Source organism: Saccoglossus kowalevskii, chromosome 14 (genome assembly GCF_978046115.1).
Source record: "Saccoglossus kowalevskii chromosome 14, keSacKowa6.1, whole genome shotgun sequence".
Taxonomy (NCBI): Eukaryota; Metazoa; Hemichordata; class Enteropneusta; family Harrimaniidae; genus Saccoglossus; species Saccoglossus kowalevskii.
The window spans coordinates 27,230,078-27,257,300 of record NC_140654.1 but is presented as its reverse complement, the minus strand read 5'-3'; the positions used below and the strand labels follow the sequence as shown (position 1 = coordinate 27,257,300).

The 27,223-nt window shown below is 33.3% G+C and overlaps 1 protein-coding gene across 2 annotated transcripts in view; it reads left to right on the top strand.

The window, feature by feature from the left end:
* Window positions 1-27,223, top strand: part of LOC100375061 (PAS domain-containing serine/threonine-protein kinase-like) — a 69,933-nt gene that overhangs the window by 28,093 nt on the left and 14,617 nt on the right. For both annotated transcript variants that reach the window (XM_085508084.1, XM_085508085.1), the window contains exons 3-11: window positions 12,370-12,482; window positions 13,660-13,811; window positions 14,505-14,710; window positions 15,321-15,491; window positions 18,024-18,170; window positions 20,204-20,338; window positions 20,689-20,854; window positions 23,420-23,530; window positions 24,054-24,211. In XM_085508084.1, the coding sequence (XP_085364210.1) occupies window positions 12,370-12,482; window positions 13,660-13,811; window positions 14,505-14,710; window positions 15,321-15,491; window positions 18,024-18,170; window positions 20,204-20,338; window positions 20,689-20,854; window positions 23,420-23,530; window positions 24,054-24,211 (1,359 nt within the window). The remainder of the gene's footprint in view (window positions 1-12,369; window positions 12,483-13,659; window positions 13,812-14,504; window positions 14,711-15,320; window positions 15,492-18,023; window positions 18,171-20,203; window positions 20,339-20,688; window positions 20,855-23,419; window positions 23,531-24,053; window positions 24,212-27,223) is intronic.

Sequence of the window (27,223 nt, the reverse complement as noted above, 5' to 3'; positions counted from 1 at the left end):
GAATAAACCGTCAAATGAGTTGTTGCATGCTGTGTGTGCCGATCATGATTATTAAGAAAGAAGCTAAGCGGCTTTCATCTTGTGTTTATGATTTATAATCTCCTTCCCAAAGCTGTATATTTAAAGCATGAACACGTTTAACGATTTCCAGAATGCTCTATTTTTCTTTACTGCTCGATGTATTTATGCTGCATTTATTAGTGCCGTTCCTGGTTTTATCACTCTGTTAAGATACGCTTAATAACAGACAACCTTTTCAGGGTTTGTTGTTGAGATTTACTACCTGAGCACGGTAGATTATTCTTTGCTTCATCAACAGCTATTACTTTGTACCAAGTGAAGCGTCACATCTCTGCTCATCCATGCCACTAAATACTATGAACTCCCATAAGCAAGTCATGCTAAATTCAAATCTTCTATGGATTGAGCATTTTATTGTACACATGTATACAACAAACATGGAATAATGGAAGCCAAATTTCTATTTATTGTAATGAAAATATTCTAAAAAGATTCACATCACATGAGTAATACTGTATTATATTTGTCAGTCCAAGTCAGTGGGAAAAGGTCAAAAAATAATATGTCTGACATAGGAAGTAAAATTTGTTCAGTCTTTAGTGTGTTAAAGTAACAACCATTTCTGCGCTATGCTTGATACATAATCTATAGAATATTGGTAAAATACATAGCGTACTCAACTGCGTTAGCGCCCAGGGGCCTCAACTCAAAAAATCATGATTTTTTAGGGGTGGGCGCTTACTCGCGGCCGAGCACCCCCCTCAAAAAAGAGTGCAAATGCAAAATTTGTATTCATCAAGTGACAGATTATGTCTTTGAGGGAAAATCAAATTACAAATTTAGTTGAGTCGTCATTGATTTTTACAATGGAGAAACAAAAATGATCACAAAAAATATGCACATTTTATTACAATATTAATTACGTACCACCAGAATTTACGAAATTAAAAATATTTGAGTCTGTTGGAACACAGTCAAAGTCAAAATTGTCATATTATCTCCACTGACGAAGGTGTTGGATCGTACGCAAACTCTCGATGAATATCATTTTCTGCCATGATGCATTTGCAGATTTTACCTGCACCAGTGTCCTTTGACCTAATGGGTCAAGTTGGTTATTAACCAATCAGAATGCTGAGTTGTACTAACGCAATTCTTTGGAAATTCCCAAAGACTTTCCGGTAACGCAATGCGGAAGTGAATTATCAATGTCGAAGTACGTTCTGTTGGAATTGATTTTAGCGAATAAACGACGTGGTTTTTCCAAAAAAACTAGTATCTAGCCATTTTTAGCTCCGCTTTCGACTTTGTCGAGCGGAGCTTATCATATGAGTGATTGTCCGTCGTCGTCGTCGTCTGTGTCAATGTTTTACTTTTTCGACTTCTTCTTGAAAACTACAAGCCTGAATGTTTTGATACTTGGTGTATATGTACCTTGGGTAGACCTCTCTTAGGTTTGTTCATTTCATGATGATATCTTCAATTCTCTAATTTTGGTGAATATTTTTGTCATTTTTGGTAAAAAGTGATATTTTCGACTTCTTGTTAAAAACCGCAATTGCTTTGATATTACATATATAGGTACTACATGTGGACTGCTGTCAGATTTGTTCATTTTGTATTGATATCTTTAATTCTCTAATTTTGGTGAATATTTTTGTCATTTTTGGTAAAAAGTGATATTTTCGACTTCTTGTTAAAAACCGCAAGTGCAATTGCTTTGATATTACATATATAGGTACTACATGTGGACTGCTGTCAGATTTGTTCATTTTGTATTGATATCTTTAATTCTCTAATTTTGGTGAATATTTTTGTCATTTTTGGTAAAAAGTGATATTTTCGACTTCTTGTTAAAAACCGCAAGTCCAATTGTTTTGATACTACATATATAGGTACTACATGTGGACCTCTCTCAGATTTGTTCATTTTGTGATGATATCTTAAATTCTCTAATTTTGGTAAATATTTTTGTCATTTTTGGTAAAAAGTGATATTTTCGACTTCTTGTTAAAAACCAATAGTTCAATTGCTTTGATATTACATATATAGGTACTACATGTGGACCTCTCTCAGATTTGTTCATTTTGTGATGATATCTTCAATTCTCTAATTTTGGTGAATATTTTTGTAATTTTTGGTAAAAAGTGATATTTTTGACTTCTTGTTAAAACCCAAAAGTTCAATTGCTTTGATATTACATATATAGATACTACATGTAGACCTTTCTCAGATTTGTTCATTTCGTGATGATATCTTCAATTCTCTAATTTTGGTGAATATTTTTGTCATTTTTGGTAGAAAGTGATATTTTCGACTTCTTGTTAAAAACTGTACCGTAAGTCCGATTGCTTTGATACTATACATATTGTTCATTTTCTAAAGATGTCTTCAGTTCTTTAATTGAAATGTGCATTGCTAACAGCGGAGCTATCTCAGCCGATAGGCTGCTTGTTGAGAGGTAAACTGAATATGGCATGAAATATTTACCGCATTTTACTTGTATTAACAGTCCATTGTCGAAGCGCAGTTTACTCACAGTTACCGTGTTCTACGCATTCAATGTTCACAGCGATCGATATCCATGCTGTATCATATAAAAATGATTACCAAGATTCGTTACGCAAGACCAAGTTTTAAATTAGTTGCATTTTTAAGAGGTGGGCGCTTTGCCGAATGTGACCCCAAATATAAAAATTGCGAAAAGTGGGTGCTTGCCCCGGGCATGGGCGCTAACACGGTCGAGTACGGTAAATAATTACACATATTGTGCTGCAATGAGGATTGTGGCCCTTTTTAAAAAAAAAAAAATTCTAAAATACTTGGTGTATATGTACCTTGGGTAGACCTCTCTTTTGTTTGTTCATTTCATGTTGATATCTTCAATTCTCTAATTTTGGTGAATATTTTTGTCATTTTGGGTAAAAAGTGATATTTTCGACTTCTTGTTAAAAACCGCAAGTGCAATTGCTTTGATATTACATATATAGGTACTACATGTGGACCTCTCTCAGATTTGTTCATTTTGTAATGATATCTTTAATTCTCTAATTTTGGTGAATATTTTTATCATTTTTGGTAAAAAGTGATATTTTCGACTTCTTGTTAAAAACCGCAAGTCCAATTGCTTTGATACGACATATATAGGTACTACATGTGGACCTCTCTCAGATTTGTTCGTTTTGTGATGATATCTTCAATTCTCTAATTTTGGTGAATATTTTTGTAATTTTTGGTAAAAAGTGATATTTTCGACTTGTTAAAAACCAAAAGTTCAATTGCTTTGATATTACTATATAGATACTACATGTAGACCTTTCTTAGATTTGTTCATTTCGTGATGATATCTTCAATTCTCTAATTTTGGTGAATATTTTGGTCATTTTTGGTAGAAAGTGATATTTTCGACTTCTTGTTAAAAACCGCAAGTCCGATTGCTTTGATACTATACATATTGTTCATTTTCTAATGATGTCTTCAGTTCTTTAATTGAAATGTGCATTGCTAACAGCGGAGCTATCTCAGCCGATAGGCTGCTTGTTTTTTTTATTAAAATGACATTGGTTCATGTCACTTAAAGCTTGGAAAACGTACAACTTTTAATTTTTACCTGTTAAATCATTAAAATTTGCCATATTATCAAATCATTGAAAAATAAGAAATTTACTGTAAAAGCATTGATTGTCTTTCAATTTCACTATTTGATCTGTTGAGCATATTCACTAGTTGATGTATTTCCACTGAAACAAAGGGTTACATTGTATATTCTAATTTTATGTTATCAGCGAAAATAACAAAATGAAAAATCAATACATTTACGGTATATTTGTTGAATTAGTACATACTCTCATTCATGTACATGTGAAAGCCCTGTCAAAATAAAGAATATTTGTTGACGCAATATAGTCACGACTTTCAGCAGATATAAGTCCATTTTATAATTTCCATATAGGCTTATTATTCCCTGTATGTGAATAGCGCAAAATGTCTACTGTGTGGAATAGTATAATCAATATCTATTGAGCTGTTATAGATCGCGACTGTCAGTTCTTATATGTGTCTGTAATTGGTACCATTGTGACAGCGTCTGCATAAGACAAGGTGATGATTTGATTCATGCTGCAGTCACCAATATGAAAGGAACTTTCTACGCAGGAAATTAGGACACGTTTCCAGTGGCAAGGAATAAATTTGAATTCTGAATGAACCCAAATTCAATAATCTTGTGTCTTATAATGCTTGGATACATCTTTGTGCATATATTTATTAAAACTAGGATGTAATTTCTTGTTATAATTCTACAAATTATTAGGAAACCAAATCCTATATACTGGTAATAATAAAAATTCATTCTCTATAATCTAGAAATAAAAGAGATGTGTAGCACCAGTATTTTCATTGATGCACATACAATGTATTACTGGTATGTCGACCTTGAATTCAGTTTGTCAAAATTTAAACACATGTACTTGATTGTATACTTGTAAGCTTGCTATGATTTGGAAGGTGTTGCGAAGAACCGAATACTTGGATTAAACATTTAAAGAGGATACACTTTATATCAGTTTATTTAAAGAGCAGGTCTTTACTTTTTATACATGTATGGGATGCAGTTAAATTGTATAAATTTAGTAAATTATTAAACATAACAGTAATGCTATAAAATTTAAGTATACATAAAATGTATAAGTAGTAGGATGTGTGATTTTGAATGGTCATCACGAATGCTAATCAGTTTGTATACTACCATATACATAATATACATACATGTATGCATGTACTTGTAGTACTGGTGATGTCATATTAGGATTTCTTGTGTTATATCATAACTGTGACACAAATTCAATTGAAGATGAAGAACTATTTTCAAATGGGACTTTTTGTGGATGAAAACTCTCCACATACTCAATTAATATTTGTACAATGTAATTGTAGCATAATGTCACTGTCATATATACCCAATAAAAATAAACTAGTGACGCGAAGGCTTGGTACATGTATGTCTTCTCTTATCTCTTGTTATTTGTTTATCTCATAATCTAAACTGAGTAGTGATCAGTTCATTTCTGGTGATGAGGCAACTCATGGGAATCCAAATTCAAGTACAAGTACAGGGGTAGGAATTATACTGCAATATTCATTAAATACATTTACAAACATACACCATAATGTGTAGATTGAACTATTTTGATCATATCCTGATATCTTCTCTGGAATGTGACCTGAAGACGTATTTTAACAAACCTGAAACCTCAGACCACTGAAAAAAAACATATGTTCACACATATACATTCTTGGTTCAGAGGCAGTTGACTACATTGGCGTAAATCAATCACTAGGTCGCGTTATTTTGCGAAGCACACATTAGCATTACTGTGTATCCGCTGATATCTCACAACTTGGTACATACATGTAGATGCTCTGGGATAACATGGATAACCTGATTTTTGTCGCAATTCATGCATATCAATCACCTAATTTGCATATAGATGCTCTGTGGTAATCCATAGATGTGGTTAGTTTAATGTTGAAAAACGTGTACAAAAAAACATGTAATTGTTGTTAGAGATTTTCAGATATCTCAAAAATCAGCTTTAAATTGAGCTTGTGGTAGAGGTGCACACTGAGTATCATAAACCTCTCAATGCTTTAGATCACGTGCACAACTAGTGCATCTTAAATAGCAGACCAATATTACTGTAAAATGATTAATAATAATAAATATAATAATTTTCACTGGGTTTAAATTTTGCTGATTTACTATTTCAGGCACATTCATTGGGTTTCAAATTCACAGTTTTATCATTTAGATAAATTTATGTGATCTACTCACTGGGTTTTAATTCCAGTCATCAAAATTAACACCCAGTGAATAAATTAACCCCTTTACAGTAGTTGCCAAGCTTCTTGATTGAAGAACTAAGCTTAATCTTAGAATTAATTTAAAATATCCCTCCAATACTCTCTCAGCACATGCAAGTTTTATGAAATGTCAAGGCAAGCTGGTACCCAGTCAGGCTTGAAGTGTAAAAGAAAATATGTTGTTGTGCAGTGTAATTTGTGGGACACAGATGCTTGATGCTGGATTTTCCACTCGGGAACACCGGAACAAACTTCATGTAGCTTTCTCCTGTACCTGATTATGCACATAAAAATCAATCAGTTTGTTTAGACAGAGATGACTTGAATTCATCTTCCTTGCAGTAATTCCCAAGATAACAGTGCTACTTTTGCCGATTGCTAATTTTAATACTAAATTTAATCAAACCATTACTTGCCAGACATTACAGATAAGTATCTTGTTTATATAGATAGGTTTTCTGAGAGAGTCTTGTCTTGTAGCTTGGCTTTGTCTGTCATTCATAGATTCCAAGTAATATCTTTCACTATCCCCACAGGATGGTTTTATCTTTTATAATTGAAAACCTTTACAAGTTTTTGTGACTTAATCAACTTTTTTGTTTTTGTTACCCATAAACAAAAAAATTACAGGACTTTAATAAATACAGTAATAAACAAAACAAATAAGAAAACAAAACAAAACCAACAAATAATGAAGACAGATTACCATGTAACTCCAATTGTATTGAAAAAAATTGTGGATTGAAAATTGAAAGATGCACAAACAAACATTAGGTAAAATTACCCCACTTCACCTGAAACAATTCGATAGTGCTATTTTTACTACATATACAATATTCCATTTCTTTTGTTTCCATTACTTTTTTTTCTACCAGACAAAATGAAGGTGAAGTGCCATTTAATTTACAGGAATAAATAATTTGTTTAGTTATAATAATGATATGGTTCAATAAACTTGAGAACTGATCATCGCCCAGCAAAATTTGAATATCTGAAAGTGTCTGGGGTATGACTTAATCGACTTTGCTCTTGTACATTGTATTATATTGAATCCTGCCAGCCCAATGTACTTTTACATTGACTTGACCAGCTAAGGGTTAATGCATGGCAATTTCAGTACATGCTGGTAGACAGACATCATCGTAATCCATCCATCCATTTTGCTGTGAACAAATATTTGTATTTTTTAGAGGATTCCATTGTTGGAAGAAAAATTATCATATTTGCTTTATTAAAAGTAAACATAAAAAAATATTACCTTGTATATACGTTGGACATTATAGGACCTTGATGCACAACATGTTGTTTTACGATCTGATTTAAGATGGCCGAATGGCGTCCATTTTTGTGCTGAAAAATCCTAAAAATCCAGCATTTCTCGGCTGTTTACAGATGGATTTTGTTCAAACTTTGTATATACATTGGACATTATGGGCCCTTCATGCAAATAATTTTTCAGATAAGATTCAAAATGGCCGGCTGGCGGCCATTTTGTTTTAATGATTGTGGTTCTTGTGCCATATCTCGGACTTGTTTTGACTGATTATGTTCAAATTTTAAATATTCATTATACATCATGTCATAGATAAACAGATATATTGGTTCGACGATCATATTCAAAATGGCCGAATGGTGGCCATTTTTGTGCTAAAAAATCATCAAATATCAAGCATTTCTGGCATTTATGGATGGATTTCAGTCAAACTTGGTACATACATTAGACATTACTGGTTCCTGATGCACGTCATTTTATTTGTCAGATTGGATTCAAAATGGCTGACTGGCGGCCATTTTGTTTTAATGATTGGGCTTCTAGAGCCATGTCTCTTAAATGCTTTGACTGATTATGTTCAAATTTTATATATTCGTTATAAATCATGTTATATATATATACATGTATTCAAAATGGTTGATTTTGAATGCTGTTCCAGAGCAATATCTCTCAATATGGACAAGTACTTGTGTGACGATCAGATACAAATGTCAATCATTTTAATGTTAAAAAATCATATTTCTGACATGGTTATATTCCAGCTATATTACTATAAACAAAACTATATATCTTAAATTTGATAACTAACGAGGACTGTGCCATGCATGGCTTGTTGTACATGTAAACTGTATGCTGAATTATTATCCATGTACAGTGCAGTGACTTCCTCTATGTAAAGAACATCTGTCTGATAGTTCCAAGGTATAATGTATGAACAACCTGTCTATAAAGACCACCTGTCTATAGTGACCACTTTTAGGCAGTCCCAAGGTGTAATGTATGAACAACCTTTGTATAAAGACCACCTGTCTATAGTGACCACTTTTAGGCAGTCCCAAGGTGTAATGTATGAACAACCTTTGTATAAAGACCACCTGTCTATAGTGACCACTTTTAGGCAGTCCCAAGGCGCAAGAAGTGATCAACCTTTGTATAAAGACCACCTGTCCATAGTGATCACTTTTAGGCAGTCCCAAGACATATAATGTACATGTACAAATGTATGAGCAACCTGTGTATACAATTTGTAAAGACCACCTGTCCTATATAACCACCTTTTTAGCAATATTTTTGTACTTTTGTTATTGTTTAGAGACTAGAATAACAATTAACGCTGGACAAATATAATGTCAAATATGTATGAGTTTGTGATCCATTCAAATATAATCCAACCTTTATAGATTACTTACCTGACTATAAAGACCTTTTAAAGCGGGAGGGTTGTCACCTGTGCATGCGCGGAAATTGAGTCCCACACGCGCTAAAAACGCAAAGGCTCATGAGTAGACACTTGCTTGTAAACAATGACATGCTATGGTCATCTGACGCATACGCAGGTGACAACTCCCTTGCTTTAAGTAAACAAATACAGTATATTCATTGATAAAAATATGTTTGTATTCTTATACTTATACATGTATCGCAATCACTCTATTTGGAGTTTATTTACTTACATGTAGATTGATGACAGAGGTGTGTTTGATCAAAAGTCGGGAATTCAAATTTTGTGTACTACATGTATGACTTATGATTTGGAGAAGTTGGGAATCGCTTACCCAAGAGTCAAAATTTACAAATGTATGAGGCTTCCTGTTATTTTAAAGTACCTTAATCAGATACTTCAAACTTCTTGAAAATAACAGCATTTAACATTCATTCTACTGATACATTTGTACATGTACATGTGCATGTATATATAGCCAGAATGTAACATGATGAGGTGTGTTGACTGTTGTATTGTGACTATACATTCATTCCAGAAAACTAAAGATAGTTATAGCATACATTGTATACATGTCTAGCCAATTTATGTATAGTAATAATCTATTATAAGATTGGGCTTAGTGTTTTTTAGTTTTATCTCCTAAAATATTGCCATCATCTGCGAGACTGTTTATGTTTATCTTAATTTACTAGTTTACCCCATGATGTAGTCTAATTAAATCTCCAAACATGTAATTAATGTTCACTGCCTTCTGATTGGTTCAAAGATAACCTTCTATAAAACATTTACTGGGAAGCTCTAGGCAGTTCTAAATTATCCTAAGTTATTAATTTAAGAGCAGTTACTGATTACTTCCTAACTGACATGTTTCCACCAACACATGAATAAATTTGTTGCCCCTGTTTATTGCTGATTGGGCAATTTGATATGATTACTACTAGGCCTTGAATTTTACCCTCTTTCTAAAGATTATCACCCAGGTTCATGGACACATACAGCTGTACATGTAATTTGTATTTTCTCTTAGCATATTAGACGAGTATCTCCCATAAAAGCACACATACATGAAATTTAAAAATTGTATTTTTTGTATCCTGGATCATTAAAATAGTATTTATTTCATTCATAGACACACCTCTATCATTCATGTGAGTAAATGTGCTATTATATGTTCCGCTTGTAAGAGCGGAACAAGAATCCAAACCGATTCTTATCACATGTAAATACTGTATTTACTCTTTTAGTAGTATATGCACTGACATTAAAGAAATGTGTCGATGATCAAAATATAAAGTCATATTATAATGATATAGTACACAGTAAAAAAAAAAATTAATTTATGTGTGCTGTTTACCCCCATATGTTACATTTTATATTTCACAGAACACTTTTCTTTTTATGTATACATGTAACTCTATAATTAATTTTTATGAAATTTGCCTGTGTTAAATATTTTATGAAGTAATTTTGACTCAGTATCTAGTGGAATAAAAAGTACAGAAAAAAATAACTTGCACTTTCAAATCTTACAGATTGCTTAACCTAGCTTTCTCTCACTCCTTACACATCAATGGCTAGATTACAGAAACACATAACCTGTGAAAGTATAGGGCTTAAAAGAGTTGTGTGGATTTGGGAACTAATTTGTTAAATGTAATGGCAGGCTGATGTCGCTCAGTGAATTGAAATAGAAGCTTTAGTGAAAGTAAGCTTGAAGGCTTAGTAGGAAACCTTCCTTTGTGGATTTTTGAGAAGCCTTGGGAATACATCGTACATATGATTGATATCGCGTATATGCATGCATCTTTTCACAAGCCCTATTAACCCCAATGACTACAACTCACGCACAGTAGTCATAATGTAACAGTTTTGTTGCAACTTGGTTTTTTATCTGATAATGTGAAGAATTATTTGCCAGTCTATCTTTGCTTTCATCTCCGTCTAATCTCAGACATCACAAATGGTTAAAATGTTTTTCAGTAAAAATATGATTAGTTGATTATTTGTGAATTGTGCACTTTGACTCATACTCGTGCTGCAGAGACTCTGAAATATTTTTCTCAGAGGGAACATTTTTTTTCAGTCCCTATTCGAACGTGGTTTGACCTCTGTGTATCCGTGTGTGCATCTGCACCTATATCTTAGACATGCCTGGACCGATTACATTCAAACTTCACCCATACATCATACATAATATTATACATATATATGCACATCAATTTGTTTCACAATCTGATTAAAGATGGCTGAATGGCGGCCATTTTTGTGCTGAAAAATCATCTAAATCAAGCATTTATTGATGGATTTTGTTCAAACTTGGTGCATACATTATGGGACCTTGATGCACATCATTTTATTTTTCAAATCTGACTCAAAATGGCTGACTGATGGCCATTTTGTTTTAAAGAATGTGGTTCTAGAGCCGTATCTCTGACATGATTTGACTTAAAATTTATATATTCATTCTACATCATGTTATAGATTTACTGATGTATTCAAAATAGACGACTAGTGGCTATTTTGTTTTAATTAATGCTGTTCCACAGCAATATCTCTCAATATGGACAAGTACTCCTTTGACGATCAGAAACAAGATGACAGAATTTCAGTCTTAACAAATCACCATAATCAAGCATCAGCTTTTGGATCCATATCTCTGACATGTTTATGTTTGAACTATATATTACTGTAAACAAAATTATAAATCTTAAGTTTGATAACTAACGAGGACTATGCCATGCATTGCTTGTCTTTAATAGGTCAGCCTTCAGTCAATCTAGTTCCATTGTTGGTTGCCATGAGAACTATCGTAATCAGGAAATCTTACATATTGTATGTTTTAAAATAAATATTTATAACGCTAACAAGTTTCAATGCAAAATGTACAAAGAAGTTGCCTAACTTGCATGAGTGTCACATTGAGATTAATGGTGCAAGTTTTAAATGCTAAAATCCAATGATTTTCAATGAAAATTAATATTATGTTTGAGGTCAAATGCAAATATATTTAATTCATGCATATATACATGCACCCTCGCCATAGAGGGCAGTCTTTACATCTGTGCAGTTACTGCTGATAATCTTCAATAGTTGATAAAATTTGAATTCACACAAAGTAAATCTAGATTGTAAAATGTTACATGTGAATGGAGATTGAGATAGTGTGAATGTAGTAAACTTAATGGATTGTACTCGCATGTACAGTGTAGTAGCCAGAAGCCTGAGGTTATCAGTGCTTTTTTTACATGAAAGCAAACAATTGTATGCCTCCTGCCATAATCAGTGAAGCTAATGATTAATGCATGCAATACATATCTGAAAGTGAATAACAGTTTGTTTTTTCTAAAGTGGTATAGTAGCTTTATGTTGCCTTACGATTTACGCTTTTACTCAGTATCCCCTGATAATTGTGTTACAAATGGAATAACATTGAAGCTTCTTCTACTGATTTGATATCCAAAGCACTAAACAGTTTTGCTGCCAGTAACATTGGAAGTCGCATTTATGAATACTGTCTCCAACTCTGTATCTGCTCTGGTAAAAGAGACATCTACTTTAGAAGTATCAATAGTTGCATTAATGTTTACTTCATACATGTACATTATTAATATTATCAAATACAGAATGTTAATAATGATTTTTTTTTTGTGTTGATTTAAATTCTGGCATTTCAAATGGTCAATAAAACAGAGTTGCATTTCGGTTTGTGTTTTTTTTTCTCTATTTGACAGTTACTGTAATATTATGTTACCTTTTGTGTTTTTTTTAGGGTCGTACCATGCCATCATTAACAAGATCATTTGCTGGGACCATGATCACCTCAGATCAGTTTGGTACACCATCATACCCTTCACCGTTAGACAGAATTAGAACTGGTAAAAGGTAAGAATGATAAATCTTCAGATAAATTATTACATACATGTACATGTACCACCACTTTACTGTAAATTTTTGCTAGAATTTTAATTTATTTATTAATAATTATTTACCAAATTTTATTTATTTAAATTAGAACAAAAACAAAATTTGTGCTTCTCTATCCAGGGAAAATCTTAATTTTTTTTATGGTATTACAAGTTATTTTACAACAAGATATACCATCTTGTGTATGTTCAATGTTTAACATAGATACATATGTACATGCATGCATTAAAGTTTATTTGGATTCGTAAACATCCTCTGAAAATAGAAACCAAACTTTTTCCCATTCTACAGCATGTCATGCACTTCAAAGGTATGCACAAATTCTAAAAAAACTGACACAATGATGAGAAGCAATAATTTTCACTGAAGCCTTAATTAATTAATTTATTAATACAATGTATATGTAAGTACAGTTGTATGAGGAAAAACTAATATTTTCACTATAGCTTTGTCACAAATGTATGCTATACCCATACATTGCCCACTCATGCAGTAGTCAGATTTACCAGAAAGTACCAGAAATGGTAATGGTTTTCTAAATTTCATATAACATCATAGTAATTCAATGATAAATCCTGAATCTACAACTCAGGTTGAATTACACATCTGACATACATACATTCACGTCTACGATTACATATAAACATACATTGTACAGTATAAAAATAATATACAAGTATAGTAGATAATATTTGGTAATTGTTTCCCTTTAACTATTAGTAACTATTCAAAATAGCTAGACATTTCAAGCAATGGCTGTTTAATGATAGCATGGAAGAAAATGTTTAAATGCATAGATACAATGTAGAACGTAAAGAAAATGCACAACAACCATAAAATGCAATCACTGAAAGATTCCACAATATAATCATCTACATGTATATGTGCACTAAGTAGTAAGCAAAGAGAATGAGAACCAGTTTTGTCCTATAAACGTAAAAAGAATGATAAAACAAACAGATAACAAGTATGGAAATTAGAACAACAAACAACACACAACGTTCTGCTAGGACGGCATTTTGAACCAAAGCTTGACATGTGTCACATGGCTGACAACCGTTGTCACGGTATCTTGCGGGATCTCACAGTGAGCGGAATATCCACTATTGTTTGTTTTTTTGTCTTGATTATTTAGAGAAAGAGCTGCACAGCTTGGCTTGAGTTCAACTGGTAACACCTCATTTGAATTGAACCAATCCTTCCCCAAAACTGACAAGTCTAAATACAAGAATGATGAAGTCACCTCACCAGCTGAACCGTTAGGAGTTACATTAGATAAATTTACAGGTAAATACACTGTATTATGTATTATGTATTATATATGTATTATTCTATTTATTTTGTCTTAGTCTGGTTTACCAGCAGCTGAACACTGGGTACCTACCCTTGGTACCTTAGATTAATTAGATTCTACCCTTGGTTGGACTCTGTGGATAGCTCACTGTAAACTATTTAATTTTCACTGCCAGAAATGTTCACGATTTACAAATTTTACGGCATTTGTAAAGATAAATGTTACCAAAAGTCACTGACACACTCTGTGTTGTAAAACCCCAGAAATATTTTCACAGCTAGAAATGTTGTGATTTTCACTGACCCACGAAAATCAGTTTCTTGTAAAATTGAAGCAATTTACAACCGCATTCAACCGTACTGAGGTGTGCGTTCCACAAACTCAATGGAGAAGTCTCAGCTACTAATCAAGAAGATTCATTCACTGATGGATTCAATTTTTGAAGATCCCATGTTAAGATTTGCAGGTGTATATACAGGTCTGATTGATGCTAGAATGCACAGTAAATTTCCATAATACTGTTATCATAGGAAGATGGTCACAGAGGTCCCGTAATCACAAACACGCATTATGGTTTCTGTGGCAAAAACTTACATCCAAACAGATTCAAATTCATCATACATGACATGCTTGATGATAATTGAAATAAATTCACCCAATACCAATAATTTCTTTGCAACTTTCAGGAGATGAATTGAATAGTTACAGTTTTGCACCCGGCCATTCTAAGGGATCGTTTGCGCCGTCACCTGACTTGAATCTTAACCAGTCCATGGGTACATCATGGACATTCTATAATTTTGTTGGTGGTGGTCAGTCTGGTGTAGCATTTCCAACAACTGTGAAGAATCCTAACAAAGCTGTGTGTACTGTGGAAGCCAGAACAACAAAGGTAAGACCATTCTGGAAATACATTTTTTATTTTTTGTACCATCTGTAATCTTGAAATGTATCTAGATCATACACCTTTTTCGACAGACTTCTTTTTAAATTGACCTAGACACGAGGCACCTCTGTTACGTAGTAACATTAGTAAAGCATATTTAAATTTTATCTCTCATTCTGAGAAAGTTAATAACCTTGCTGCTATAACAACTTAAAATGCATAATCTGAAAGCTTAGATATAGGCAAATATGGTAGTGCATATACTATTATACCAATATTTAACAAATTACCCGACAGCCAGTTTTACTTATATCGACTATTGAAACACCAGTTTTTAATACTTTCAGTAATATGAATGACCTGTGAATTGCTCAGGACGTTGGTACTACTGGACTAGACGAAGGCGTCTTTGTTTTACCTTCACTTCTACCTGTTTTCTAGCTACATTGTATTCCCAATATTAGGCACATGTCCTGCTAATAGAGTAAATGCAGTCTTACTTGCCCTTACTTTGGATATTTAAAACACTTAAAAATTTATACATCTTGGTGTGTGTAAAAATGATTGTCACTGTTTCTGTAATATTGATACTCACCAAAATGCTTTGTGTTTGTAGATTTTAGTGGCTAACGAGATGGCCTGTGAGTTATTTGGTTATAAAGCTGAACAGCTTTACGGAATGAAATTATCTAATTTACTGTCGATACCCAATCAGAAGAAACAAGAAGCGTTGATGGAGACCTATTTAGAACCATCAGGTGAAGTAGTTACAGTGTCTGGCAAAGTTGTAAGTATCTCTTTTGGTTTCCTACATTACTGCGATAACTCCCAATATGTACTGTCTTAATACCCACTCTCTGTGTACATCAATCAAACTTTTTCACAACCTTCTTTTTTTATCACAAATTCATAAAATAGTCCCATTTATAGTCTGCACTTTTCTTCAGAAGATTGGGACAATAATAGCCACATTTTTTGAGTAAAAACTGAAAATTGACTCAAATTTTGACTGTTGGCTCCAAAATTAGGGATCATTTCCAGAAATTTTGAAGAATATAAGAAAAAAGTGCAGATGAATTTTGGCAAAAAAGTCTGGTGGTGAAAAGGTTAGGGAAGAGTAGGTGGTGGTGGGTGCTCGCCGGTCGACCGCATTTTATGCAAATTTATGCATAGTTTCCATGACCTCGGTTTACCGCGGTCGTGTGCGGTAGGCTCGCATGGCAATTTACACCCTATTGTTAAGACTATGAATGGACAATATAGACTGGGAAACTAAAGGTTACTTACCGCCAAATTCAAATAATAAAAATCGAGTGGTACCAGAAGATTGGAAAAATCGTCTCTATTAGTTTGCAGAAGAACACTATTTTATTTTCACGAGTCTTGGTATAACATCGCAAAGCAACCCAGAATAATGTAGACCACACATAATGTAAAATAATATCACATTATTTTGAATTTACATCATGTATGGTCTCAGGATTTATTTTAAAAGATTAATGTTTCGCGTCTACCAATATAATCGGGCGAAGTATAAATTCCAAGTGTAAAACACTATGAGAGGCCGCAGTTTACGTTACCTCGAGACCATGCACTAGGTAGGAAAGGCAAGCCGAAGTCGAAGAGGGAGTGTCACACACTTGGTGCTACAATATATACTACAACAACTGGGTGATCAGTGAAAAAAATAGCGCACTTCTTGGCGAAACTGGCTAATCTAATAAACCTTGGCCCAAGTTTAACCCCAAGTCACGCGCTGAACAAGTGGGTTGTTACCTTGGTGACCATTCGCGCTCCGCGTGTTGACCTTGTTATTATACACATCCCATTACACAAATTTTTACTGGCTCTGCGTTGCCTACGTAAAAATTGTTACCGTTCTGGTTGTGAATATTTCACCATTGCCGACGTGATAATGCGTTGCCCTTGTAATAATTACGCAAACTTATTTTCCATTGTTTACGTACTGGCTGTGAATATTTCACCATTGCCGACGTGATAATGCGTTGCCTTCGTAGTAATTGCGCAAACCTATTTTCCATTGTTTACGTACTGGCTGTGAACATTTCTACTTTACTGACTTGATAATGCGTTGGCTTCGTAATAATTACGCAAACTTATTTTCCGTTGTCTACGTACTGGCTGTGAATATTTAAACTTTGCCGACTAGATAATGCGTTGCCTTTGTAATAATTACGCAAACTTATTTTCCGTTGTTTACGTACGGGTTGTGAATATTTCAACATTGTCGACTTGAAATTGCGTTGATTTCGTATAATTTGTATAATTTATAACTACTAACTATAACTAATGATAATACCAGACTTAGTTTTTCTACTTTAAAACTGACGGCAAAACACAATACAATCGTCCGAAGCCATCGAACTACGCGACTTAGTCGAAACCGCGACCTACTGCCTCAGAGACGGGGCCACTGAATAACTGTTGTTGATAATGATATTGTAAACAAACACGCACACACAAAACATGAAAGCCAGAAAAGTCAAGTCAAGAAACAACATTTCAAATAATAATAATTATGGTTTGACATCTATATCATTTTGAAATAAACTAAATTTCATGTAAATAAAATCCATACGTTACAATTTACTGTAATTTCAAACTCGGGGCAGCGTACTTTGAACGCAGAGTATTCGATCGCTTACATTTCGAGTAAAAAAAACAAAACAACGTCAGGTGCTTTTGAACTACGTGCGGTTGGCACAGTAACGGGCAATGACCTCAGCGGTTAACGCGCAATGAAATTCTAATCAAGCCAGCTAGCGTTATCGTACGATATCATAAAGACAATAATTATTCAATGAAAATGCTTTTCACACTCACGAGTACCATGGAACACGAACATGTAACAGAAAAATATCGTCTTTTGTTTAAAGAAGATTCTGTCAACCAAGAATACATGCGCAAGGCAAGATTTATGAAACGAAACAGAAAATAATCATGTCATTGTTTTGTAAACAGCTGTATCTGCATTCAGTCTGATGTTGTTTTTTTTCCTTATTTGGGGTAAACTGCATCACCAACATTTACACATTCTAGGTTTTTGACTTATTTTGTTGTTTATATCAGATGGTGTGTGATGTAAATTGAATCCTGTCACTCAAAGCAAATGTTTGCACAGTGCAAAATGTTTCTCGTTGCTATTTTGGACTGTTATCTCATTAATTAAATTATCACTACAAGGGGAAAGGGAAGTATAATAATAGTACCATAACAGAGGTTGATATGTTTCTGTACTGTCCAAGTGCATACTTTGTGTTATTCTCATAAAAACTTTTTAATATTGTGATTTTTATAGATGGAGGCCACTGACTCTACTGGTTTGGTGATACCAGTATCGCTGTGGATGAAGCAGTTAACATCAAGTAAGGATGAGAATCCCAAATGTCTAACAGTCATTGAACCAGTTGAGAGAACATCGGCTACACTCACCTTTGACTCTAATGTAAGTCACACAATTACTACGAATAATAATACTAATGGGGGTTTAATTAGTTTTTATGCATGATGGTATACATTTATTTGAGTTGGGCAAAATCAAATTAGTTTCACTTGAGGAAATGAAAGATTGTTCCCTGAATGCTGATGATTTTTTTTTTTTTTTTTTAACAAAAATATTGCTGAAAGGGTGATCACTATATGACAGTTATTCATTCTCTATACACTAACACAGCTTGGACTGTAAGAGAAAAAATGAAAATGTTAGTGATCCCAACAAAAAATGAAAATAGTAGTGGTCCCAACAAAAAATGAAAATGTTAGTGGTCCAAACAAAAAATGAAAATGTTAGTGGTCCCAACAAAAAATGAAAATGTTAGTGGTCCCAACAAAAAATGAAAATGTTAGTGGTCCCAACAAAAAATGAAAATGTTAGTGGTCCCAACAAAAAATGAAAATGTTAGTGGTCCCAAAAAAATGAAAATGTTAGTTGTCCAAACAAAAAATGAAAATGTTAGTTGTCCAAACAAAAAATGAAAATGTTGGTGGTCCCAACAAAAAATGAAAATGTTTGTGGTCCCAAAAAAAATGAAAATGTTAGTGGTCCCAACAAAAAATGAAAATGTTAGTGGTCCCAATAAAAAATGAAAATGTTAGTTGTCCAAACAAAAAATGAAAATGTTAGTGGTCCCAACAAAAAATGAAAATGTTAGTGGTTCCAACAAAAAATGAAAATGTTTGTGATCCCAAAAAAAAAAATGAAAATGTTAGTGGTCCCAACAAAAAATGAAAATGTTGGTTGTCCCAACAAAAAATGAAAATGTTTGTGGTCCCAAAAAAAATGAAAATGTTAGTGGTCCCAACAAAAAATGAAAATGTTAGTGGTCCCAACAAAAAATGATAATGTTAGTGGTCCCAACAAAAAATGAAAATGTTAGTGGTCCCAACAAAAAATGAAAATGTTAGTGGTCCCAACAAAAAATGAAAATGTTAGTGGTCAATCGATAGATATTTGTTCCTTCTGAAAATGAAATGATTGATAAACTCTGTTGGGTTGGTCTAAATTACATGCATTTCTTGAATATTAATTTAATTGGTTAATTATTAATAATTAAATAAAATATTGATACTAATGTACATGTAACACCCAGGGAAGTCAATACATCTTTGTTATCTCTAAAAATTAAATGATTGATAAACACTGTTGATCTAAGTCACATGCATGTTCTGAATTATTAATTATTGGTTAATCAATTATTAAACACATTAAATATTTGATATTATAGTGTATGTATTTAGCAACCAGGAAAATTTCCAAAGTCAATTTTCAATCTCTGTCAGTTGCTCACAATATGATATAAATGAAGTATTTTATAGTATAATATTTTACAAATGAAGGCAATTCTAGTTGTAAATTCACTTAAAATGTTTCTCAGCTCAAGAACTTAATCCATAATTGAAAAGTCAAAACAAAGCAAAGTATCGACCAATGAAAATCCTTTGTACCAGGAGTAGAGTATCAGCCAATGAAAATCCATGTTACCAGGAGTAGAGTATCAGCCAATGAAAATTCATGTTTCCAAGAGTAGAGTATCAGCCAATGAAAATCCATGTTACCAGGAGTAGAGTATCAGCCAATGAAAATCCATGTTACCAGGAGTAGAGTATCAGCCAATGAAAATTCTTGTTTCCAAGAGTAGAGTATCAGTCAATGAAAATCCATGTTACCATTAGATGAGCATTGTCAATGAAAATTCACTATATTTCAAATTCATGTTACCAGTATCAAATTTTATAAGCTTTAATATAAGCAATGTTTTCTTTTTGTGGATGATGACGTATGTTTTCAATTAATTTATTGTTTGCCATTTGTTGGAAAAATCTAGGGCAAAGGTAATGTTATTTATTTAAAAGTATTTAATTGACTTGCCGGTTGGTGGTAAGTCAGCAGAGTGCATTCTTCAATACATGAAAGTAGAAATTATCATCATTGGAATGTCTAATTGACTCAAATTTCTACACCTGTTCTTTTCTTTCTAGGGCACTGTAATAACAGCTGACAACCAGTTAGCTTATCTCCATGGTTACACAACATCTAAAGAGCTGGAAGGAATGAATATCAAGCAGTTGATACCATCATTTGTGTTGCCAAAATCAGGAGAGCATTTGGAAAAGGTAGAATATAGTGATAACCATTTTTAGTTAACTAATAAGTAGTCTGGTAGTTAGAAGAAAAAGAGGCATGAACTGTAATTTTACTGAGTGGCTTCATGTATAAGCTTTTCAGATATTTCTATACATGATTTACATCTAGCACAGGTTGTGTATCAGTTGCATGTAAATTTCCCAACAAAGACTTTAACAATGTGTTAAAATAATCTTGGTAAATATATATATAGTTTTTTTTATTTGATGAAACAGGAATTTCAGGTTGTGTAATAGTTGCATGTAAATTTCCAATTAACAACATTGTTTTCAAATAATCTCACTAGATATTAATATAATTTTGTTATTTGATGAAACAGGAATTTCGTAAACAACGAGCTACTGGTCGAACAAAAGATGGCGCAACGTTTCCCCTGAGTGTGACAATTAAGTCACCGAGTGAACATATTACGGAACAGGATGTGAAACAACACAATAAAGGAACACCATTAGAAACGTTGAAGGAACATCCTACTGTGGAATCAGGTATAATCATCATAGAATTGAACATTTTCCATTCTCTGCGAGATCCTGTGTTTTGCATGAAATCAAATGTAAAAACACTAAAACCAAATGTCAGAGTGAAAATATCGTGTAGAGTTCAACAAACACAAAGTATTTCAGGGTATTTCCATGCTTAATAATATTTGATGATAATCTGTTTTGATGAAGTAAGGGTATCCAAACACAATAGTCCTCTTTTCAGCATTTTTTATATTGAACTATAAAAATAAATTGAATTTCAAAATCTGATTTTTGCCGCTGTTGTTCAGTCTGTGCCTATCATGCAATACACAAGATCTCACAGTGAACAGAATATCATATATTGAGTTGTGCTTTCAGATTTGTTGATACAATGTATTCTTTGCCTCTGCCAAACTTTGTACCTGTCTTCAAATCATGTCTAATTAGTCCCCGTTCGGACTTATGTTTTGACCTCCGTGTGCCTGTGCATGCGTGCGTCTGTGCGTCCGGACCTGTATCTTAGAAATGCCTGGACTAATCACAATCAAACTTCACACATACATCATACATGATATTGTACATATGCACGTCAATTTGTTTCACGATCTGATTCAAGATGGCCGGATGGCGGGCATTTTTGTGCTAAAAATCATCAAAATCATACATTTTTTGGCTGTTTACAGATGGATTTTGTTCAAAATTGGTATATACGCTAGACATCATAGGACCTTGATGCACATCATTTTGTTTTTCAGATAAGATCAAAAATTACCAACTGGCGGCCATTTTGTTTTAATGAATGTGGTTCTAGTGCCATATCGCTGACTTGTTTTGACTGATTATGTTCAAATTTTAAATATTCATTATAGATCATATCATAGATAGACAGATACAGTACAGTTCTCGCGGAAGCTTTGGCTTTTGTGGCATCATTGTCGCATACGCATGGCTTCATTGTCGCCTCAGCATCGCGTCATTGTGGCATCAGCTTCGTGTCATTGAAAATTGAAGCTGTGTTCGCCTCTCTTATTTTGTGGCATCATCGTGGCTACAAAAAGTATTTGAACTTTTGACGGTTGTTTAACATCTATGCACGGTTACTAAACTAGTAATCGTGATCTATGAAAACCAGAAAATTGTTAGTAGTCCGAATTTTTGCACAGTCGAAAATAAAGCGGAAATTCAACAAGCGGTCGCGGAAGCAGGCGAGAGGTTGGGCGAAATGAGTTCCGTACTTCTTTGTTTGATGAAGCGATGCTGATGCCACATTGTCGCCATAATGAGGCCACATTGAAGCGAAGCGATAACCGCCTAACTTTTTAATGTCGCGACATTGATGCGATGCTGAAGCCATAACAATGCCATAATGATGCGATGCTGAAGCGAAGGTGAAGCTGAAGTGAAGCCAAAGCTTCCGCGAGAACTGTACTGTATATTGGTTTGACTATCCTATTAAAAATGGCCGAATGGTGGCCATTTTTGGGCTAAAAAATCATCAAAATCAAGCATTTCCCGGCTGTTTACAGAAGGATTTTGTTCAAACTTGGTATATACATTAGACATTATAGGACCTTGATGCACATTATTTTGTTTTACTATCTGATTTAAGATGGCCGAATGGTGGCCATTTTTGTGCTAAAAAAATTATTATAAATCAACCATTTCTCGGCTGTTTACAGATGGATTTTGTTCAAACTTGGTATATACATTAGACATTATGGGGCCGTTTTAATAATTTTGCTTTTCAGATAAGATTCGAAATGGCCGACTGGCGGCCATTTTGTTTAAATGAATGTGTTTCTCGTGTCATATCTCTGGCTTGCTTTCACTGATTATGTTCAAATTTTAAATATTCATTATCATAGATAGACAGATATATTGGTTTGACAATCCTATTCAAAATGGCCAAATGGTGGCCATTTTTGTGTTAAAAAAAATCCTTAAATATCAAGCATTTCTTGCATTTATGAATGGATTTTGTTCAAACTTGGTACATATATTAGACATCACGGGTTCCTGAGGCACGTCATTTCATTTTTCAGATTGGATTCAAAATGGCTGTCTGGCGGCCATTTTGTTTTAATGATTGGGCTTCTAGAGCCATATCTCTTAAATGCTTTGACTGATTATATTCAAATTTTATATATTCGTTACACATCATGTTATATATATACATGTATTCAAAATGGCTGATTTTGAATGCTGTTCCAGAGCAATATCTCTCAATATGGACAAGTACTTGTTTGACGATCACATACAAATCATATTCCTGACATGGTTATATTCTAGCTATATTATTATAAACATAACTATATATCTTAAATTTGATAACTAATTGGGACTGTGCTATGCATGGCATGTTGTATTTCAACATGATGCATTTTAAAGCATTTGCTCTGTTGTAAATGTAAATAATAGAAATGGTCAAAATAAGTCAGTTTTATGATCTAGCATACAATAAATGCAATTCTTGGTTTATGTGCACTGACCAAAGGTATTGATATTAAAATGATTTTCAGTTTATTTTTGTTCTTCGCACTGAGTCATCAGTGTGTTGATTTCTTTCCCAATTTCATTGTTTTACAGAAGTTGAAAATCTATCTACCATTGCACAAAATCGAACACCGGAAACTGATTTAGGATCGACTGGTGGCAGTTTTGCGAAATTTAGCAGTACTGGTGGTAGCAGTGATAGTGGTAAGACGAGACTCATTGACGTCAATAAATAGCGCCCATGTATGGTCATTACGGCAAATATGGAAATAATGTATAGTAGTAATTTGTCATCAAAAAAACTATCAAAGGTTTTTGTTTTTTATGCAGTTTTATCCAGAAAATTATAAGGAATCTAAGGACTCTATGAAAATACATATGAAAAAAAAAAGATGTAATTTCTGTTAAAAAAAAAATACAGCATAGAGAAAACAGAAATGATAGCAGTGAGATTAAACCTATCATGTAGTGATTGACCATGTGGTCTTTGGTTCAGTGTTCAAGTTACACACAGTGCACATACTAGTAATATATCTTCCACTAGTAGTTCTGCCAAACTTATGCAGTGCTCTTGTGTCATTTCACGGGAAAAGTCACTGTATATTCTTGTTAAAAACAATCATCTTAAAATCATAAAGAAATGTGCAAGTCAGTTGTAATCCGCATTTCTCATTGGTGGTTGTACAGCTAATATCGAATATTACATCAATTCTCTTCACATCTACAGACAAGGGTTCGGAAAAGACACTTTACACAGCTGTGGTGTGGGTGTTTGCTAATATCAGTGGTATGGTCAGTTTTCTACCGGATGGCACCATTCATAGCATCAATCATAATTTTGCTCTTATGCTCTTTGGTTACTCACAACAAGAGCTGGTCAGCAAGGTAAGGAAACACTACAAGATTTGTTGATATTATGACAATTCCATTTAAATAACTTCACTGCTTAACCTTTACACCACCTTACTTTCTTGTCCAAATTTGTCTGCATTTTTAGCTCCGCTGTCGACTTTGTCGAGCGGAGCTTATCATATGAGTGATTGTCCGTCGTCGTCGTCGTCCGTGTCAATGTTTTACTTTTTCGACTTCTTCTTGAAAACTACAAGCCTAAATGCTTTGATACTTGGTGTATATGTACCTTGGGTAGACCTCTCTTAGGTTTGTTCATTTCATGTTGATATCTTTAATTCTCTAATTTTGGTGAATATTTTTGTCATTTTTGGTAAAAAGTGATATTTTCAACTTCTTGTTAAAAACCGCAAGTGCAATTGCTTTGATATTACATCTATAGGTACTACATGTGGACCTCTCTCAGATTTGTTAATTTTGTAATGATATCTTTAATTCTTTAATTTTGGTGATTATTTTTGTCATTTTTGGTAAAAACTGATATTTTCGACTTCTTGTTAAAAACCGCAAGTCCAATTGCTTTGATACTACATATATAGGTACTACATGTGGACCTCTCTCAGATTTGTTCATTTCGTGATGATATCTTCAATTCTCTAATTTTGGTGAATATTTTTGTCATTTTTGGTAAAAACTGATATTTTCGACTTCTTGTTAAAAACCGCAAGTGCAATTGCTTTGATATACATATATAGGTACTACATGTGGACCTCTCTCAGATTTGTTCATTTTGTAATGATATCTTTAATTCTTTAATTTTGGTGATTATTTTTGTCATTTTTGGTAAAAACTGATATTTTCGACTTCTTGTTAAAAACCGCAAGTCCAATTGCTTTGATACTACATATATAGGTACTACATGTGGACCTCTCTCAGATTTGTTCATTTCGTGATGATATCTTCAATTCTCTAATTTTGGTGAATATTTTTGTCATTTTTGGTAAAAACTGATATTTTCGACTTCTTGTTAAAAACCGCAAGTGCAATTGCTTTGATATTACATATATAGGTACTACATGTGGACCTCTCTCAGATTTGTTCATTTTGTAATGATATCTTTAATTCTCTAATTTTGGTGAATATTTTTGTCATTTTAGGTAAAAACTGATATTTTCGACTTCTTGTTAAAAACCGCAAGTGCAAATGCTTTGATATTACATATATAGGTACTACATGGGGGCCTCTCTCAGATTTGTTCATTTTGTAATGATATCTTTAATTCTCTAATTTTGGTGAATATTTTTGTCATTTTTGGTAAAAACTGATATTTTCGACTTCTTGTTAAAAACCGCAAGTCCAATTGCTTTGATACTACATATATATGTACTACATGTGGACCTCTCTCAGATTTGTTTATTTCGTGATGATATCTTCAATTCTCTAATTTTGGTGAATATTTTTGTCATTTTTGGTAAAAGGTGATATTTTTGACTTCTTGTTAAAAACCGCAAGTCCGATTGCTTTGATATTACATATATAGGTACTACATGTGGACCTCTCTCAGATTTGTTCGTTTTGTGATGATATCTTCAATTCTCTAATTAATTTATTTTGGTGAATATTTTTGTAATTTTTGGTAAAAAGTGATATTTTCGACTTCTTGTTAAAAACTGTAAGTCCGATTGCTTTGATACTATTCATATTGTTCATTTTCTAATGATGTCTTCAGTTCTTTAATTGAAATGTGCATTGCTAATAGCGGAGCTATCTCAGCCGATAGGCTGCTTGTTTTATCTTATATTTTTCATTATTTCTGGAAATGAACCCTAATTTTGGAGCCAACAGACAAAATTTGAGTTAATTTTTAGTTTTTATTCATAAAAATTTGACTATTTTTGTCCCAATGTTCTGAAAGAAACTGCAGACTATAAACAGAACGAACTATTTTTGTGAAATTGTGATAAAGAGGGAACTGGTGGTGAAAAGTTAAAGAATAATTTTCAAAATTTACAGCAATATTTACCAATATTACTATCAATGTTTAGATAACACCCAACCCCACCATATACCTCAATTTTCTCAGTTCTATTCACTGCCTTAATTGAAAATTCAGGAAGAAAAGTTATTATTACGTGAATTGCACATTTTGTAATTAAAATTATATGTATTTATTTAGTCATTGAATGTATGCAAATTAAGCCTCAATGCTGAATATATAAAGTGTTGAAAACCCTGTGTAATGTAATAAAGTTGTAGACCTTTCCACAGCACCATTCAATTCTTCTGGGGACACTCCATGCCTTGTAATTTTATCCACGCACTGTATCCACTGACTCAATGTCCAGGAGTTTATCTGTATCGTTATCTTGGGTACCCGGCTGCTGGGCAGTTTTTACCACCCCTTGGAGAAAAGATGTATGACAAAATCATTTTGTATAAGTTGGGTTGACTGCGTTTTCTCAAACCCAAAATGTGTTTTTAAATAAATTTTATACATTTCACACACAAGTTTTGCTCGCATGGCAATGTATGGATAAATCACCAGGCTATCTACTTTTACCCGTACATGACTTTGACATTGAGTTTTTTGGTTGCAGCCGGTAACTTTTACAATGTCATTCTAGGCACATTGAGTTGGAGACCTAAACACACTCCAGAACACTGTATTTACTGTTTTATTGCAGTATTGTTTTGAAACACATGGCAGCGTAGGCATGACTATTAATCTTCTAAAACAAATATTTCTAGCAAATTAATTCTAAATTCTAATTCATATGAAAATATCTGCTTAAAACTCTTCCAAGGAGGATTTGGATTATAACAAGATCTAAATCCTAATTTTAGTCAATAAAGTTTCCAACCTGCCTTTACAAGGAAAATAAGAAAATGTGGATTATTTATGTTATTACATGTACATAGAATAATAGGTTTTGGGGGCTGCTGAGTCCAAAAATGTCTCCTAAATGAACCAAAAAACACGTGTTAGAGACATACCCATGCAGAATTTGCTAGTACTTAATTCATTTTTAACACCTTGGCTACTCTATT